Source organism: Lontra canadensis, unplaced genomic scaffold (genome assembly GCF_010015895.1).
Source record: "Lontra canadensis isolate GAN:19392208 unplaced genomic scaffold, GSC_riverotter_1.0 scaffold9, whole genome shotgun sequence".
NCBI lineage: Eukaryota > Metazoa > Chordata > Mammalia > Carnivora > Mustelidae > Lontra > Lontra canadensis.
Genome location: NW_022631003.1, coordinates 2,108,236 through 2,126,158, shown reverse-complemented (window position 1 = coordinate 2,126,158; position 17,923 = coordinate 2,108,236). Strand labels below are relative to the sequence as shown.

The 17,923-nt window shown below is 37.5% G+C and overlaps 1 protein-coding gene across 1 annotated transcript in view; it reads left to right on the top strand.

Annotated features, from left to right (window-relative positions):
* Positions 1 to 17,923, top strand: part of ACSS3 (acyl-CoA synthetase short chain family member 3) — a 149,802-nt gene that overhangs the window by 36,974 nt on the left and 94,905 nt on the right. The window contains exons 3-4 of the mRNA XM_032854687.1: positions 10,473 to 10,661; positions 15,314 to 15,448. Coding sequence (XP_032710578.1) covers positions 10,473 to 10,661; positions 15,314 to 15,448 — 324 coding nt within the window. The remainder of the gene's footprint in view (positions 1 to 10,472; positions 10,662 to 15,313; positions 15,449 to 17,923) is intronic.

Genomic DNA, 17,923 nt, shown 5'->3' with positions numbered 1-17,923 from the left:
TTAACTGCCTTCTGCTTGAGATAGTGTTTCTTCCAGGTAACTTATGGTTCATGGTAGCTGGATGTTCTTTTCCATGGTAGCTGGATGAGATTTTCCCTAGCCATATTAGATAAAAGTGCTCCCACATCCACACCACTTCAGACCTCCCTTTTCTGCTCTCTTTTTAATTTTGCCATTTATTACTCAATACCATTGTTTTTCTTTTACTTAGCTAATTTCTTTTGTGTTGTTTTCTCTTCTAGGATGTACTTTCCTTGAGGGAAGGGGCCTTTGTTCTATTCACAGAGTGGGGACCGGTGCATAGTGAACATGTATTGAATGATGAAGGAATGCATGAAGGAAATAAGATTTGAAATTTCTAAATGACTCTAAGTTCCTTTATTGTGGGAACTTCTTATCTTTGAATTATATCAGTAATGTAACAGGAGCTTCTTTCTAAGTAAATTCTGACCTCTTACTACCCGTGAAGCATTGTAACTTAATTACATTTGGCTTGGAAGTTCAAGATGAATATTTCCTCCGTGAATTTTCCACACTTGTGACTCAAATCTGCATCCCAGGACAAGTGTGTGTGTTCATCGTATTCTCTTGGTAGCTCTTTATAAGTTAGTGGTTCTAGCAGTGAAATAAAGGCGAGTGTGTGAGTTCATGTTTGTATTTGGATGTATATATTATATACACTGTTCATTGTTTTTAGAAATTCTTACTGTGAATTTATTTTCTCTATTTCTAATTTCATTTTGAGTTTACCTCCATTTGTGTATGGTAAGTTTGCTTTCCTTGGTATTCAAACAGTTGTGATTTTTAAAAATTTTTAAATTTAGGGTACCTGGGTGGCTCAATGGGTTAAGCCACTGCCTTTTGGCTCAGGTCATGATCCCGTGGTCCTGGGATCGAGCCACGCATTGGGCTCTCTGCTTCGGTGGGGAGTCCTGCTTCCTCCTCTCTCTCTGCGTGCCTCTCTGCCTACTAGTGCTCTGTCAAAAAAAAAAAAAAAAAATCTTTAAAAATTTTTAAATTATTTTTTTAAAGATTTTATTTATTTATTTGAGAGAGAGACAGAGATAACACAAGAGGGAGCATGAGCAGGGGGAAGAGGGAGAAGCAGGCTCCCTACTGAGCATGGAACCCAATGTGGGGCTTGATCCTGGGACCCTGAGGTCATGACCCTGAGCCAAAGGCAGATGCTCAATTATGAATTTATATTTATTTATTTGCAAAATAAAAATGTGAGCTCTAAAAAGCATTTGAGAAATTTTCATGAATATATGGAAAACTGATGAAATCCATTGTGTGCTAAATTTTCCTGATTTAATTCAAACTGAAAATGTCTGTTATCTCCACTGAAGGTAATTATTTGAAATATAATTATGCTGGTGGTTGTAATTATGAAGGTTGAATAATTTGGAGGAGAAAATTACTCTGAAGTCAAAGACCATGTCCCATGAGAAGTCTTTCCTCCAACTCTGCCCTTTAGGATGCTCTTTTCAAAGTCTGAATTCCATCTTCTCAGAACTCTTGTCAGGGAAAGATAATCTGATATTTTTTTGTCTTTCACATCATCAGCATTTTCTTAAGCAAGAACCTAAAATGTAAAAACCACAACATGCAGAAATTCAGCCCTGCCAGTCGTTGCATTGTTGAAGTGAAGGGATACAAGAGTGCATATGCTTAGTTTTCTTTTCTTTAAACTTTTTAAATAGGCAATAAAAACTTGAGTTGTACGACAGTCAGCTCTGCTACAACGTATTATCTCTAAAAGGGGAATTACCTTCTCCATGCTTGGTGAGTAGGTGAACGACGCTGGTATGAGATTGAATTTATAGTGCTTTGTGTAGGTTTTTTTCCAAGTATGCCATTTTTTAAACTTAGAATGAAATGTCATATACATTCAGATTAGTACACAGAGCCTGATGTAACACTTGTTAGATTTTTCACAAACAGAACATGCCCACATAACCAGATCAGGAGACAGAATAGCTCCAGCCCCCGAAGCATGCGTTACTGCTTCATTTTTGTCATTTCTCACTCAGCCTTTAGGGGATTATTATTTAGATACGTACACACCATCCTTGATGGCATTTACTTGTCTGTGAACTTTGTATAAATTGAGTAGTAGAGTGTACTCATTTGTGTCTGGCTTTTCTATTCAACTTTTTGTGTATGAGATTCTTTCACTTAACAGTTTTCCAAACTGGTTGTACCAGTTTACATTCCCAGTTGCGGTATATGAGAATGCCAGTTGTCAACAGTTGATACTGAGAATCCCAAGTCTTTTTTAATTTTAATTTTATTTATTTATTTGACAGAGAATGAGAGAGAGAAAGCACACGAGCGGGGGAGCAGCAGAGGGAGAGGGAGAAGCAGGCTTCCCCCTGAGCAGGGGGCCTGCCCTGGGGTTTGATCCCAGAACTCTGGGATCATAACCTGAGTGGAAGACAGCCATTTAACCAAGTGAGCCACCCAGGTGCCCTGAGAATCTCAAGTCTTTTTTTTTTTTTTTTTTTTTTAATTTGGGCCTTTCTGGTGAATGTGTGGTGATACTGAATTATGGTTTTAATTTGCTTTTTCCTAGTGACTACTGAGCTTGAGCTCCTTTTTCCTGTGTTTCTTGGCCATTTGTTCCACTTTTTAAAGTGCCCATTTATATCTTTTGCCCATTCATTTTCCTATTGGATTGTTGCCTTGTTAGCAGGTGGAGAAGTGCCTTTCTCACAATTTAAAGAGAACACCTTATCCAAATATGAAAACTGTAAGAAAAAAAAAAAGAAGATCCTTTAGTGCAAGTGTTGATGAGTTAAGTGGTTTTTGAGAATTTAAAGCTAAGCAGGTATTCTCCTGTTTAAAAAAAAATAATTAATGATATTGCTGCGTAATCTACACTGCTATTTTGACTAGTCCTTCTTTGCAAGGAAATTTGGAAGTGTATGCCCTGCAGCAGAATATCATAGAACAGGAAGCATTGAGTCCCACTGTTTAAAGCCGTAACTGATCATTGGAACATGATGCTGTCATCGTATTTTTACTAATGTTAAAGAGCTCCAGTTATGTTGATTTTTGAGTCCTAGCTCAACCTTATTTCCCCATAAGGCTTATTATTTTTGGGAACTATTTTGTATAATGCCATGTTGTAAAATATATTTTAGCAGACAGACATATTTGTATTTCATTTGAAATTATAGATGAGTAGGCACCAACTACTGATTTAAGTTTTTACCAAAATTGTAGCTGAAACTCTGTTTTGACTAACTTCTCAACTGAATAAATTATAAATTAGATTAGATTCTGAGAATACACCATGTAAAGAAAACAAGTATAAAACCAATTTAATAGATACTGTAGGAAGGAATAGATTAAACAGGAAAGCAACATTTAATATTCGTTAGCTTCCTTTTCCCCATGTTTAGAGTCATGCATTCAAAATAAAAATGTCTAAGCATAAACTCAAAATAACAACGAGACAACCAATCCCGTTGAATTTTTTCAGCCAGATTTTTCGAGATTGTTTGAAGTGTAAACTCACTTCTTTTTACTTCCCTAATTTATGCCAGAAGCTATTTCTCCATGATTTGAAGTCCAGGACACTTTCTCCATACATAAGTTTATTTTTATGTATACTTTTTATACTACTCATATACTACTTTTTATACTACTTTTTATACTTTTTATACTACTTATAATTGCTTTTTATACTACTTATAGTGTATTTCTTGATCAGATTACTATTCCTTGAGGATAGGGGTAATATTTTATTTATATATATATATATATATATATATATATATATATATATATTTTAACCAACATAACATAGTGTCTAATACAGGCCTTATAGCATAAGCTCATATTATTTACTGAATGGATTAATGAAAAAGAACAGTTACTCGTCTATTAAAAAGGAAAGAAAAATCTAATCCTTGTCTGAGAGAAATAATTATTTCCAAAAACATCACTTGTCTGCTCTACATTGTGCTTTTTTCCAATTCATTGGAGAATTTTCATTTTTTATTTATTTTATTTCTATCTTTTTAGTTTTTCAAAAATTTTATTATTTTTATTTATTTTAGAGAGAGAGAGCGAGAGCATGAGCAGGAGGGGCAGAAGGAGAGGGAGGGGGAATCTGAAGCAGACTCCTGGCTGGGTGCAGAACGCCACAGGGGCTCATCTCAGGACCCTGAGATCACCACCTGAATGGAAACCTAGAGTCAGATGCTTAATCAACTGCGCCACCCAGGGGCCCCACAGGGTATTTTTATTTTTTAATGCTGTGAGAATCTTGTTTTAGTTCATTGCCTGACTGTGAAGGTTTATGGCCTGCCTCACCTAAAACTCTTCTTAAAACATTTACCTTGGCTTTCTTGGAAACCTGAAATTTGGGTCCATGGCTTTGATACTTCATTCACTTAATTAATTTATTTTTTTTTTATCATTCGTTGATAGGTTCTTAGTAGATGATTTGTCTTATTTTCAGGGTGGCTGACCTCTCACCTTTTAGAAAGATGTGTGTTTAGAAAGATGTCAAAACAGATGTGTTTTGAATTCATTTTTCTGGACTAGAATGATGCTGGGGTCCGTGTATTTATTCAAACATACTTTTGGGACACCTGATAAATATTTGGCACTATTGTGGGCATCATAGACTATAGGGTGAATGATATAATCTTTCCTCATAGGAAAATTGTATTCTGATTAGTGAGATAAATTATGAATAAAAAGATAATACAACTTAAGTGAAAACTTATACAATATAAATGAAGGAAAATATGATGCTACAGGTGACTTGGGCTGCCATTTTAGATATGTTCGTCAGAGAAAACTACTTGCTTTCTTACCAAGGAGATGTTTGTAACTTGTTTGTTAACAAGGAGATGACTCAGTGACACAGACCCAAGTGGACACTGGGAGAGAACCATGTGACCATTTGAGTGAAAATCAGGTCAGGCAGAGGCTCTAGAACAAGAACAAACTTGGGCCATCAAGGGGCTACCAAGAGGTTAGCAATGAGAAGAAAGAGGAAGAAGATGAAATTGGAGAGTGTCCACGAGACAGATCCTGTAGGACCTTGTGCACCATTGTAAGGACTATATTTTTTAAAGATTTATTTATTTATTTATTTATTAGAGAGAGCGAGAGAACAAGAGAGAGTATGAACAGTGGTGAGGGGCACAGGGAGATGGAGAAGCAGGCTCCCCACTGGGCAGGGAGTCTGTCATGGGGCTCAATCCCAGGACCCTGAGATCATGACTAAGCTGAAGGCAGACCCTTACCAACTGAGCCATCCAGGCACCCCAAGACTATATTTTATTCAAAGTATGATGGGACGCTCCATCACTTTGGTTTCTCTGAAGAAGAAACTATAGTGGGCAAGATTGGAAACCAGGAGATGACAAATGGTCCAGGAGAGAAATGAATAGGCATCTCGTAGCTTAAATCTCCTCAGCAGTAACAACATTTGCTTGCATGCGGACAGTTAAAGGATGCCATCCCTTTGTGCTTGTGGAATCTATTCCACATTTGTGTCTTTATCTAGGATCACTGGCTATACTTACTGGGTTTTAGAAAAGTCTGATTCAACCTTTCATTGAGGAGCCACCTGCAAATTCCCTGTTTGCTCCCCATCTTTCAAGGTGTTTTTATATAGAACACCATGGGAAGGTTTCTATTTTTCAAGTAGAATTTTAGGAAAAGAAGACTGCTTCTTCAGATATTATAATTGGTTTTTAAATTGATTATATTTTCTGTGGGTAATTCGACCAGGGTGTGCACTGGGACATCATTGCAGCTTGGAAACATGCTTCCTCTTGTTTTCTCTTTCATATAATTTTCTTTGACATGGCCCTGAAATTGCCTATAATTATTATCTTTTTACTATAATTTGGACACCAGCACTATCTTTCTCATACAAACATGCTTTTCTTTAGGAGACATTTGGCTGTTTGTGAAGCAAGTGCTAATTTACTCCACAGAACATAGTCTTTGGTCAATTTCATCTACATTTAATATTTGTGTCATAGACAGTTGATCATGAAATTATACTAACCTAAGGACTGCTTTTGAATGAAGATTTTGCAGAATGAATACATACAAAATTTATTAAATTTTTTTTACTATTTATACTAATATGTTTTCATTTATAATTTTAAAATTTAAAGTTTTTGCATGTATCAAAAATTGTGTGTTATATTTAAACCAAATCTATTAAAAAATCAAATCTATGTGTATACAATTTCACTTAACATAAATATCTGTTGTTACATTTTCTTATTTTGTCATTACTATTTATTTATGTCCTTTTTCCTGGACTCTGCATTTCTTTACTTTAAAGAGTATATCTTCCTATTTTGCATCTGCAAACTTGACTTCAGGATATATGCATGTACATATTGTATAAGTTGAGTCATTGACAGGATACTTATACATTTGAATGGCTTTAAATTAGATTTCTTTTTTTTAAGATTATAATTATTTATTTGAGAGAGTGAGACAGAGAACAGAAGCAGGGGGAGTGGGAGATGGGAGAAGGAGAGGGAGAAGCAGACTCCTCACTGAGCAGGGACCCCAACGTGGGGCTCAATCTCAGGACCCCAGGAGCATGACCCCAGGAGCATGACCTGAGCCACCCAGGTGCCCCCTGAATTAGCTATTAAACAAATGGTCCATTCAAATAGTCTCTACGGGAAGAAGCAAATAGTGTTATATCTAAATGAATGTGTACATTCATTTTGTTTTTTCAGGCTTCCTTCACAGCTTAGTTACCCTCTTGCTAACAGAGGCATGGCCTGACCATGATTTCATATTCTGTGTACCACCCTTGACATTAGACGGAAAACCAGTTTAGTGGTGTGTGAGTGATAGAAAGTGATTAAATTCTTGATAAATTAAAACACAGTCTTGAGAAGATAAAAAATGAATATGGATTATGTGAATGACACGATTTAACTTTTCCTTTGGTTGAGAAACTGTAGATTATACAAGATACATGTTAACTATTTTCTCTTTGGATAGCAATAGAAATTATAAATTTACATTCAGATATCTATGGTAGGATAAGAATATTAACAATGAACAAAAATAACCTCGAATTTCCTTCTCTTTGATAATTTTCCAACTGGAAGTCAATAAAAACAAGATGACCCGTGAAATAGTAATAATTGAGTTGCCCTTTGTGTTGAAGTTTCATAGCACTTTCTTTGAGTGATTATGGACTCTCAGATGGCTGGGATTTCTAGATTTTTTCCTCTTCTTGTTTGCTGTTGCCTACACTTATTTTCGAGATGATTTTATTTGTGTCTGAATCAAGACTTCAGTATTCTGTTCTAGGGCTCCTGTATCGCTTATCTCTAGATATAATGTTAGTAAGAAGCATTTTTTAATGAAATATTACCACATATTTCATATCAAACCAGTGTCTATTTATTTGTCTTGCTATGAGCTAATATTTTTTATATACCTATTTATTAGAAGTCTCACTAGAAACGTTTTCCCATACAACTTCATTCACATATATAGACATAAATATATAATTTCATATATGTATATAATATACAGTTTACAGTGTAAACTTTTCCTGGAGTGACATTTATCCCTGGACACTACTGAAAAAGAAATTTTCTCTGCTGATCGTGTAAAACTTTTTTTCCATGGCAACTCTGATATGGTTAGCACAGTATCAAAACATTGAGGGGCGGCAAAAAGCAGGGTTAACAAGGCCAAATGGACGCCATCTAGTGGTTTTGTAGCCCTGGTGCAGCCTAATTTACTAATTGTCTTCAAGGAAGTGGTTCACAATTCAGATGCCTGAGCAGGTAATATAAATGGGAGAAATGGGTGGGGAAAAAAATTCATTATCAGTATATATCACGTCATTTATGGTTATAGGACTATGTTCCTATAGCATAAACATAAAATAAGCAAGACGTAGCAGAATATGTTTTAACTCAGGATGGAAGGAAGAATTTGTGCTCTGTGATTAATGGTCCCAGGGAATGGTGAGTTCAGCCTAGTCGCTGATATCAGGTTTAATTGATTGCTGTCATTCAACAACAGAGGACCAGTGGTGCTAGACTTTACAATTTTTCAGGAGAACCTGGAAATCTAGATTTGTATATGAAGTCTCCTAATTTTAGTATGTTGGCTCCCTATTTTTTTTGAAGGTGTGACAGGACTCCCACTTAAATACATCTTGGGGTCTCATTTGGTCATTTTGAAATCTTTTTTTTTTCCAAAAAAGTTCTTGAATTCATCGATATCATTTCTTTCAGAGGACCGAAAAGTTTTGGGGCATCTTCCAGCAAACCTTGTGAAGACTGGAATATAGAGTTACTGCTAGAATGGGTCTTGGATGAAGGTCATTTTTATTCAACAATAGACACTATTCAAGATGCTGAAGTTATAGCTGTAAATAGGACAAACTCTTCTCATTGGTCTCTCCTCACTCTGTACCTTCAACAGGACACCCAGCGATATGATCACAGAGCCTGGCCACTTTCTACAGGGATCACACCCTGAGGGTTTGGATATAACTTTCCAGTGTTTTTCTTGGTCTTGAGCTCCATATAGAATTTAAGTAGATGATTTATATTGCTTCGGTATATCTTTCTCATAATTTTTGGCTGGGCAGCTTTGAGTTCTTAAAAAATAGCACTAAATTAGCAGGCGCGGATCGGGGAAAGCAAAACACTAAGAGAGTTGTTTGTTACTTCCTATCTTTCATCAGAGCCCTTAACTTTGGACACATCTTTCCCCATCTGCACAGAGGAAGTGAATAAAGAGAAAAAGGAAGAATGATCAGGGTTCCAAGTTCTTTGAACTTGCTGAAAAAGTAGGAGAGGCAGAATGAAATGAAGGGATCTGTAAATAGCCCTGTGATCCATTTCCTTGTCTCAGGCCTCCTCTGTTCATCATCTCGAACAACCACATCCAAGGGCAAGCCATAGTCCTTCCCACTGCCCATTGGACGCGTATGGGCCCTTTCTTTAGCCCTCTGACCTGATCTACGACCACTTTCTCCCTTGTTCTTTCTGTTCCAACTCCCCGGTCTCCTTGCTTTTACTCCATCACATCACAGATGATCCCCCTCACACCTTTGTACTGGTGGTCTCTCTGCCTGAAAGATCACACTTGTGGATATCCGCTTATTCTTAACATGTACTTGTCCTTGCTGAAATGCCACTTTTTTTTTTTTAAGATTTTATTTATTTATTTTACAGAGATCACAAGTAGGCAGAGAGAGAGAGGGGGAAGCAGGCTCCCTGCTGAGCAGAAAGCCTGATGTGATGCAGGGGGGCTCGATCCCAGGACCCTGAGATCAGGACCTGAGCCAAAGGCAGAAGTTAACCCGCTGAGCCACCCAGGTGCCCCTGAAATGCCACTTTCTTAGTGAGGTCTGCCCTCACCATCCCGTTGAGAATCCTATCCCCCACATTCTCAATCCCTCTACTTTGTTCTACTCCCGCTCCCCGCAACGTACTGACTACCTTTTAACATGATACATAATTTACTTATGATTATTGTAAATATTCAGTCTGCTGAAACATAAGCTCTCTGTGGATAGAGATCTTTGTCTTGTTTTGTTTATGGATCTATCAGAAAACAATGTCTGCCATATACATGTGCTCAGTATACATTTTTTAAATGGAAGGATGTTGAACTTCTTATTCAATTAGGTCTAAGCATATTTTATACAGTCTGTTTTGGTCCCCAAAACGTAGGTCAAAAGTAGAAAGAAATTTGTGTCTTTGATCTCAATATGGAGGGCCGTCAGTTTGCATAGATAATTAGTATTAAAAAACTATAAAGAAAAAAATGATTGGCTTTAGGCAGCAGAAAGGACAAAGAATATGAGGTTCAAAGACTTGTGATGGTTTCCTGGCTGCATCATTTACTCTCTCTCTGGTCCCAGGTTAGCTATCTGTTATATCTGAGTCTCAGTTACCGTGTTTCTAACATAGGAATAATAATAACACAATCTGTCTGATTTACCTTCTAAGTGTACGATAATGGTTTCTTTCCTAACACATACTTGTCTCTTTCAACAGTTAAACCAACATATATCCATATTTGCCATTATGTTACTTTTCTGTTCACTGGACAGATTTCCCCTTTAGAATAAAAGCTCCACAGGGACATATCTGTATCTCTGTTTTTCATTGTTGTGTTCCCAACTTGAAACACAATGTCTGGTACATCATAGTTGCTCAGTAACTATGTTGCTGAATGGATAATTAAGGAAATTTAAGCCACAGAGTTGATATGGCATAATAATAGTAAGTTGGTTTATAGTCAATCATTGTAATACAGGTGGCTTTTATTACTACTACTATCTGAGCTTATATCATCCTCAAATATGTGTTACTCAGGCTTCTTTGAACCACTACCAAGATGGAGATCATCTTCTAGTGTTAGTGTCTTAACTTAGAAAATTAGTGAAATAACACAGAAAACACTCTGCTGATGTGATGATTTTGTTATAGGTCTCTAAGCTGGCTGGTGTTTTGGTCAAGCATGGTGTCAGGAAAGGTGACACCGTGGTTATCTACATGCCCATGATCCCACAGGCGATGTATACCATGCTGGCGTGTGCAAGGATAGGAGCCATCCACAGTCTCATATTTGGGGGATTTGCATCCAAAGAACTAAGCAGTCGTATTGATCATGCAAAGGTAAGTGCTTTATTTGGAGAAATCAGTAGTAGCTACATACAGTGCAGCCGTATTTACCTGTGAATTAATCACCCAAGAATGATCTGTAGTTATGAGATCCTCCTTTCAAATGGGATACTTAAAATGTGTGTTTTCTTTGGCATATATACATTAACCGGAAATTTACTTTGGGGTCAATCTTACGTAAAAAACATCTTGCTAGGTGCTGTGAGGATTATAAAATACAAGATTAGGTGCATACTTTTCAAGTTAGTTTGCCATCTAGTTGGGGTGTATAAGACCTACAAGGAAAATAACTGATAACCAAGTTATTCATTAACATATTTATTAACTTCTTACTATATGCCAGGTACTATCCTGGATAGTGCTGGATAATTACTTACCAAGTGAATGGAACACATAGTAGCTTTAAAACATACATAGTTCTGGGAATGGTAGTATAAGCACAGTGGTTAAGAGGGGTATTGGGGAGGGGTGGATTGCATGTTTAAATGGGGGTACTCGAATAACAAACTTGATAAGGCTGTTGTGAAATAATCATTGAGATATTCAACTGAAAGCATTTAACACAGTGCCCAGTATTTAGCACTTAGTAAAAACAGGTTAGCTGTCATTCCCTTATGAATGTAGAGCAGGAATCAGCCAACTTTTTTCAGTTAAGTTACAGACAGTGACTATTTTAGGCATTACGGGTTACAGGTGGCTACAGGTGTTATTACACTCAAGCAGCCTGACGCACTGTGTAAGTGGAGGACATGACAGTGTCCCTAGAAAACTCAACAGACACGTGCTGTGGCCGGGGTCTGGCTTTCACCCATTGTTACAGACCCCTGAGTTAGAAGGAGTGACTTCTTTTAGTTGGAGTGGCTGAAGCAGACTTCCTGGAGTCGAGATTTGAGTTGGATCTTGGCTAAGATTCAGCCAGTTGAAGAGAATGATATTGTGGGATCCAAAAGGAGAGAAAAAGAATATGAGTCTGGCCTGAGACGGAAATGGGTAAAATTCATTTGGAGGACAGGGGAGAGACAGAGGGGGCTGAAGAGGGAGAGATGGGGAGCTTGCAAAGGCGGTTTTGTCTGAACTGAGTCCTGTAGACCTTGACTCGTCAAGGTTTCTGAGCAGGTGGGTGTCTTGTTTTAAGCAAGGCTAAGAGGAGGCAGATGTTGCAATATGATGTGAGCCAGAGGGAGGAGAGAGGCTGCGATAAGACCCATTGGCCAGTCCTCTGTCTGTGAAATAATGGGCGATTGCAATAGAGTAATCACAGCGGGCTGATTAAGGAAGGAAGGTCATTATGGGAATGACAGATGGTTGACCTTCAGAGTTTCACAAGCCGAAGATGAGACTTTCCTAACAAGGGAGCTAATATGGACTGAGGGTCCCTTGGGTGCGAAGCAGAAAGTGAGGGTTTGCATATCTGACTTCATCTGGTAATAGATCAGGTGTTAGAACTGGGGAGCTGGTTTGTGGACTAACTGGATAGATTTTTCTTCTCTCTTTTTCAAACATGTTGAGTCAGTGCTTATGAAGGTAAATCGGGGGGAAATAGTCACCAACCTGCAAACCAGTGGGCAACTGGGGGCTCCTTTGAGGAAGCTGTAGATGCCAGCATTTTAGCTCTAGAAATCCTAAACACCATTTGGATAAAAGTACAAGATGTAGTATATGCATTCTTTCCTTTTTAAGGAAATTATATGATGTGGGGTAATTGAGATACATAAAAATGAGGATTTATAAAATGTGTACTATATATCACTGGCTATGTTTTTATTCATCACACATGATGTGGGAAAGACATTTGGGTTTGAAGCCAAGGACCAAGAAAGAATACTTGAGACATCTTTGGTGCAAAACGGTGGTTTTATTAAAGCACGTGGACAGGACCTGTGGGCAGAAAAGAGCTGCCCTGGCTTCATGAGGAGCAGCCAATGGTATACTTATAAGTTGGGAGGTGGTTAGGGAGAGCGTAAGCCTCCCAGGTATTTTGGAAACAAAATAGGATCCTGAAGGGGCTGCTATTGTTAGGAAAAGAGCATTTGTTACTGTTTAGGAAAAAAACTGTCATGAGACTCTTCAGATATGTATTGTTGGGATGATTGCCAACATGTATCTTGGGGGGTAGAGATAGAGGAAGTTTCCAAAGGAATTTTTTTTTTTTTTTAGATTTTATTTATTTATTTGACAGACGGAGATCCCAGGTAGGCAGAGCAGTAGGAAGAGAGAGTGGCTGAGGAAGCAGGCTCCCCGCTGAGAAGAGAGCATGATGGCGGGGCTCAATCCCCAGACCCTGAGACCATGACCCAAGCCGAGGCTTAACCCACTGAGCCAACCAGGTGCCCCTCCAAAGGAATTTTTATATGTTAAGTAGACATACAGGATTCTGGGGATCAGGCTAAGAGTGCCTCTTGTCCTTAACGAAGTATTAACATCGAGACAGCTGAGTTCCTAGAGGACTATCACTCTGTTTCAAGGACTTGTCAAGGGACTATAGGTAGTAAGGAAATTTAAGAGTTTTTCTTCTGCCTTTGTTTCCCGCATCAACACACACACACACACACACACACCCTTCTAAGGAGTTTTGGGAATAAGTGTATATACTTATGAGCATGACCATTGAGCAGGTCAAATTAAAGGTGAGAAGATGGAGATATATATCTGAGATACTTGGATAGAATGAATAGTCGAAATCAGGAATGATTTTGATGTCCTGATTTTCAAATAAATTACCTCAAGAAAAAGCTTTATTTATTTTATTTTTTATTTTTTTTTAAAGGAAAAAGCTTTATTTTAACAAATGAAAATGGAAAGACTGTACAGTATCCTAACAAGTTGGTCTAGACCAAATAAAATCTCCAATAAAAGGCTGTTGAATAGGGGCACCTGGGTGGCTCAGTGGGTTAAAGCCTCTGCCTTCAGCTCAGGTCGTGGTCCCAGGGTCCTGGGATCGAGCCCCACATCAGGCTCTCTGCTAGGCAGGGAGCCTGCTTCCCTTCCTCTCTCTGCCTCTCTCTGCCTACTTGTGATCTCTCTCTGTGTCAAGTAAATAAATAAAATCTTTAAAAAAAAAAAAAGGCTCTTGAATAGAAATGTAGAAAGGATTCTTTTTTGAGGGAAAGAGTCTAATTTTGACTTTATTAAATTATTCAAGCTTTGATATATTCTATATATATTTTTAATTTGATATGGAACTTACTTTCATTTATTCTGAATTCTAATCTTAGGGAATGTTGTCTAGAATTATTTTTGTGAGTATTGTAGATATTAAAATGTGAACTCTATTTAAATGTCGGGTCTTTAAAAATATAATAAAAGGAAGCAAGACTTATTTTTCTTTTCTTTCTTTTGTCTTTCCTTTTGAAAGGCAGCTTGATACAGCGGGAAGAGAAAGGTTCTGTAACCAGACAGAAGTAGCCCTCTTTCTGATTCCACCACTTATGACCTGGGGCAAGCTATGTAACTGCACTGAGTTTCAGCTCCATGAATATTAAGTAATATTCAAAAATCAGACAGTATGATATATGCATATACTTGGTATAATATAAACCTTTCCTAGATGAAATGCATCATAACTAGAAATCAGAATTCAGGAATAGATGCACTATCATGGATTGATTATCTGTCTCCTGAATAATTTATTATCTGCCTCCTTTGCTTTGGATTTCTTGGTGAAGAAGTAGTGTACTTAAAAGGATAAAGACATGTTTGTTTCTGCAAATTAATGAGGATTTTGGTTCAGTTCCAGAAACATTTATTGAGAGCTTATGGTATGGCAAGCATTGGACCAGGTATAGAAGACACAGAGATAAATGACATCCAAATTTGGGCTTGGGGAGCTTCCTTTGCAATGTGGGGATGAGGGAACCTTTTCACTACAGTTGGGCACCTGAGGCCTGCCCAGAAAGGACATTAACCCTGACTTCTTCAGCTCCCCCCAGGGAAACCTTTCGGCTACACCTTAGTGTATCTTGAAGAAGGACTAGCAAGTTGTCAAGTCAAGAAAAGTTCCAAGTATAACTTAATGATAGGTTTAGGCTCTGTGGGGCTTGAAGCTTAAATCATTTGGGGGCCCTTTTAAGAAAAATACAACAAAATTACAAGTGTAGTATTTGGCAAAAATGAAGGTATTTAGAATGAGAAAAGAATCATAAAAGAAAAAATAAATCAGAGATTCTGGTCCCCTTTTTTGCGGTCACATTTAAGTAGAGATGCTGACATAAAAAAATGTAGTAACCCTTCCTACTAGCAATAGGCTGACACTTCCCACCTAAGAAATACTACAACCTCCGCACGGATGAGCTGGTATGGGGGCCTCGGTTAGTGCGGGCCCCCTAGGGTTGCATGTCACCAGCTCAGGGCAATTCGGCGTGGCCTCATGAATTCTTTGGGAAGTATTTTTAAGTAGCTCATACTTATTGACCCAAAGCATCACCGAGTGGAAAGTTTGGAACAGGTAAGTGAGATCTCTGTGGAAGTTGTTAGGTCTACAACATTTACAAAGGGTTTATCGTTTTCAGGCCATTTACTCAATAGAGAACAGAATCATTACAGCACTTCTTGTTGAATGTTAAATTGCCAGCCTGCACCTGAAATATTATACTTACCTTAATCAGCACTGCTCAACTTTCTCAATTACTGTGCTTTTTCCATTGTAGCCCAAGGTGGTTGTTACAGCATCATTTGGGATTGAACCTGGAAGAAGAGTAGAATACATCCCCCTTCTAGAAGAAGCACTGAGACTGGGACAACACAAACCAGATAATGTGCTCATTTATAATCGTCCAAATATGGTAATAGGAATACTGAATTTGGTGCTTGCTTATGGTGATGTGCGAAGGATAATTATAGTCTTGCCCTTGTGAAAGAAACACTAGATTTATAAACAATTAAATATACTTCCCACATATCACCATTTTTGCAAATAGAAAAAAAAAGTATGAATGATGTTTTCTGTCTTTATGAAAAAAACTAGCTTAAAACAAAAAGATTGAAACACATATAATAATATGTAATGTTAATGAATTGGGTTCTGCACTTAGTCTATTGTGGTGTCATGTATCAATTTAAATAGTAATAATCATGGTAATACTAACGTTCACTCACTGACTGCTTACCATTTGATTCTTCATTCTCTACTAGTGAACAGTTTAAAAATTCTTCCTGATAACTTATGAGCATTACTCCTATTTTATGTAAGAGAAATCCAGTGAGCAGAGATAAAACAACTTGCCCAGCTAGTGAGTGTCAGGGTCATGATCTGAACACAGCACACTTTGATCACTTGATCCCTGAGCTCTCCTGCCTTGTGGAGTGGTATGATTAATTTGTATTTAAAAATTGCCTTTTAAAAATTTTGGAGAAGGCATTTAGTCTGGAAATAAAACCATGTTCAGGAAAACAAAATGTGAATATCCTAAGCAAATTATTTTGTGATCCATGAAAGAAGAAAAAACAGTCTAAAAAACACAATGAATACATTTCACAGTGCTTTTCCTAGTAAATTTGATCTAATGATCACCTTAATTTTACATCCATGCCAGTATCAGCTATTTATAGTGGAAGCAACTTGGGTTTCTAGCAGATTAAAATTTTTTGCAGATGAAAAATGACAAGAGTGCAAAGAATTGTGTAATTTTATGGAACTCTTGAGGTTGTCTGCAAAAAATGCTTAAATGACAAGATATAAGAATAGAAAGCATTAAAACGATGTCATTTTGATTACTACCTAGCAATTTCCATTACCACATTAAATTTCTGTATAAAGTTTTAGTAGTCTGTGGTTCATGGACTGCTGCACTCAATGATTTTAATATTCTTACTGTCTCAAGAATTTTGAGTTTCTTTCAGATGCCCTCAAGCATATTTTTAAAAAGGCTTGTTGTTAAGTCAAGGAATACAGAGTCAGCAGTGAAAGAGGCTTTGGGTATGAGGAGGTCAGAGGAAGGGTAGGAACACACACACACACACACATACACACATACATACTCCCACAAATGCATGTGTTTCTGTGAGTATGTGTGTGGCCTTTGCATATGCATAAACTCGTGAATTTGTGAAGAACTTATGCTAGGCCCAGAGCTAAGTACTTTCATATACTTATTTAATTTTCACAAACCGATGAAGTAGATGCTATTACTGGCCCCATTTCACAGATGAAGAAACCGAGTTATGGAGCGGTCATAGCCCAAAGTCACAGCTGATAAATGGTGCCAAGATTTGAACTTTGGTTCAATGACTTTTAATCAAGAAGATATATGCTATTTCTTTTACTTTACAAACACACTGGAAATGGACATGCAAGTTTCCTATTCTTATCTTTCGAATGCACATCTCTTCTCTTTCCTTTTTGTGGGTAGAGATTCCCTCCTCCATCCTTCCTTTCTGTAACTGGCTCACACTCTCTCTCTTTCCCTTTTTCTTGAGACACTTCCCTCTATTTTGAATCTTCTTTATCTTTGATGATGGCTTTGGTTGTCTCTTGTCCTTTATAGTAGTCCTGCTGTTTAGTTAGTAATTAAGCCCAGTGGACTGGCTTTGCCTCCAGTTTAGAGACACAGATTATGAGGCCCGGTGGTATGTCTCATTAACCAGGATTGCATTTTTGCCAAAGGAGGTAAAAACCAGGCTGCCAGTCCTAAGCCTCAAGCAAGCGATGACAGAATCACAACATCGCATCAGTTAGCTCTGGTGCTCGGCCAATACTGCCTTTCAAGAACGCTACCCGGACATGTCTATAGAAGTAAAAGTATCTATGTAAAAGCTAATGCTGAATTTTCCCTCCCTTCCTTTTGCCCAGTCTTCTTTACATGTGCCTGTAAAGAATTTTCTTAGCCTGAAGAATTCATTCATTCATTCATTCATTCATTCACTCCTCATTTCATTTGATCTGTAATAATTTTTTTGCGATTGTTCCATTGACATTTTTCATTATGCAGTGTGAGAATTTCTTTTTATGGGTCTGTTATTGTAATATCAAAGGCTTGGTAATTTGAAATTAGTTGTGTTTCTCTGATTCATAAAAACAAATGGAAATATACAATCTGGTGACAGTGAACTATTTTTATCTCATTGGCATATTCAGGGTCTATCAGAGTGAGGCCAGAGAAGCTAATTGGGCCTTAAACTTCACTTTTATGAAATTCTACTCTGATTGTTACCTATAATGTGTTTATTCACAAAGACATTGTATTTGTGATATTGGATTGAAGTGTTATTTTGTAAATGTACTCATTTAAATATACGACCGTATTTGCAACCTGATTATT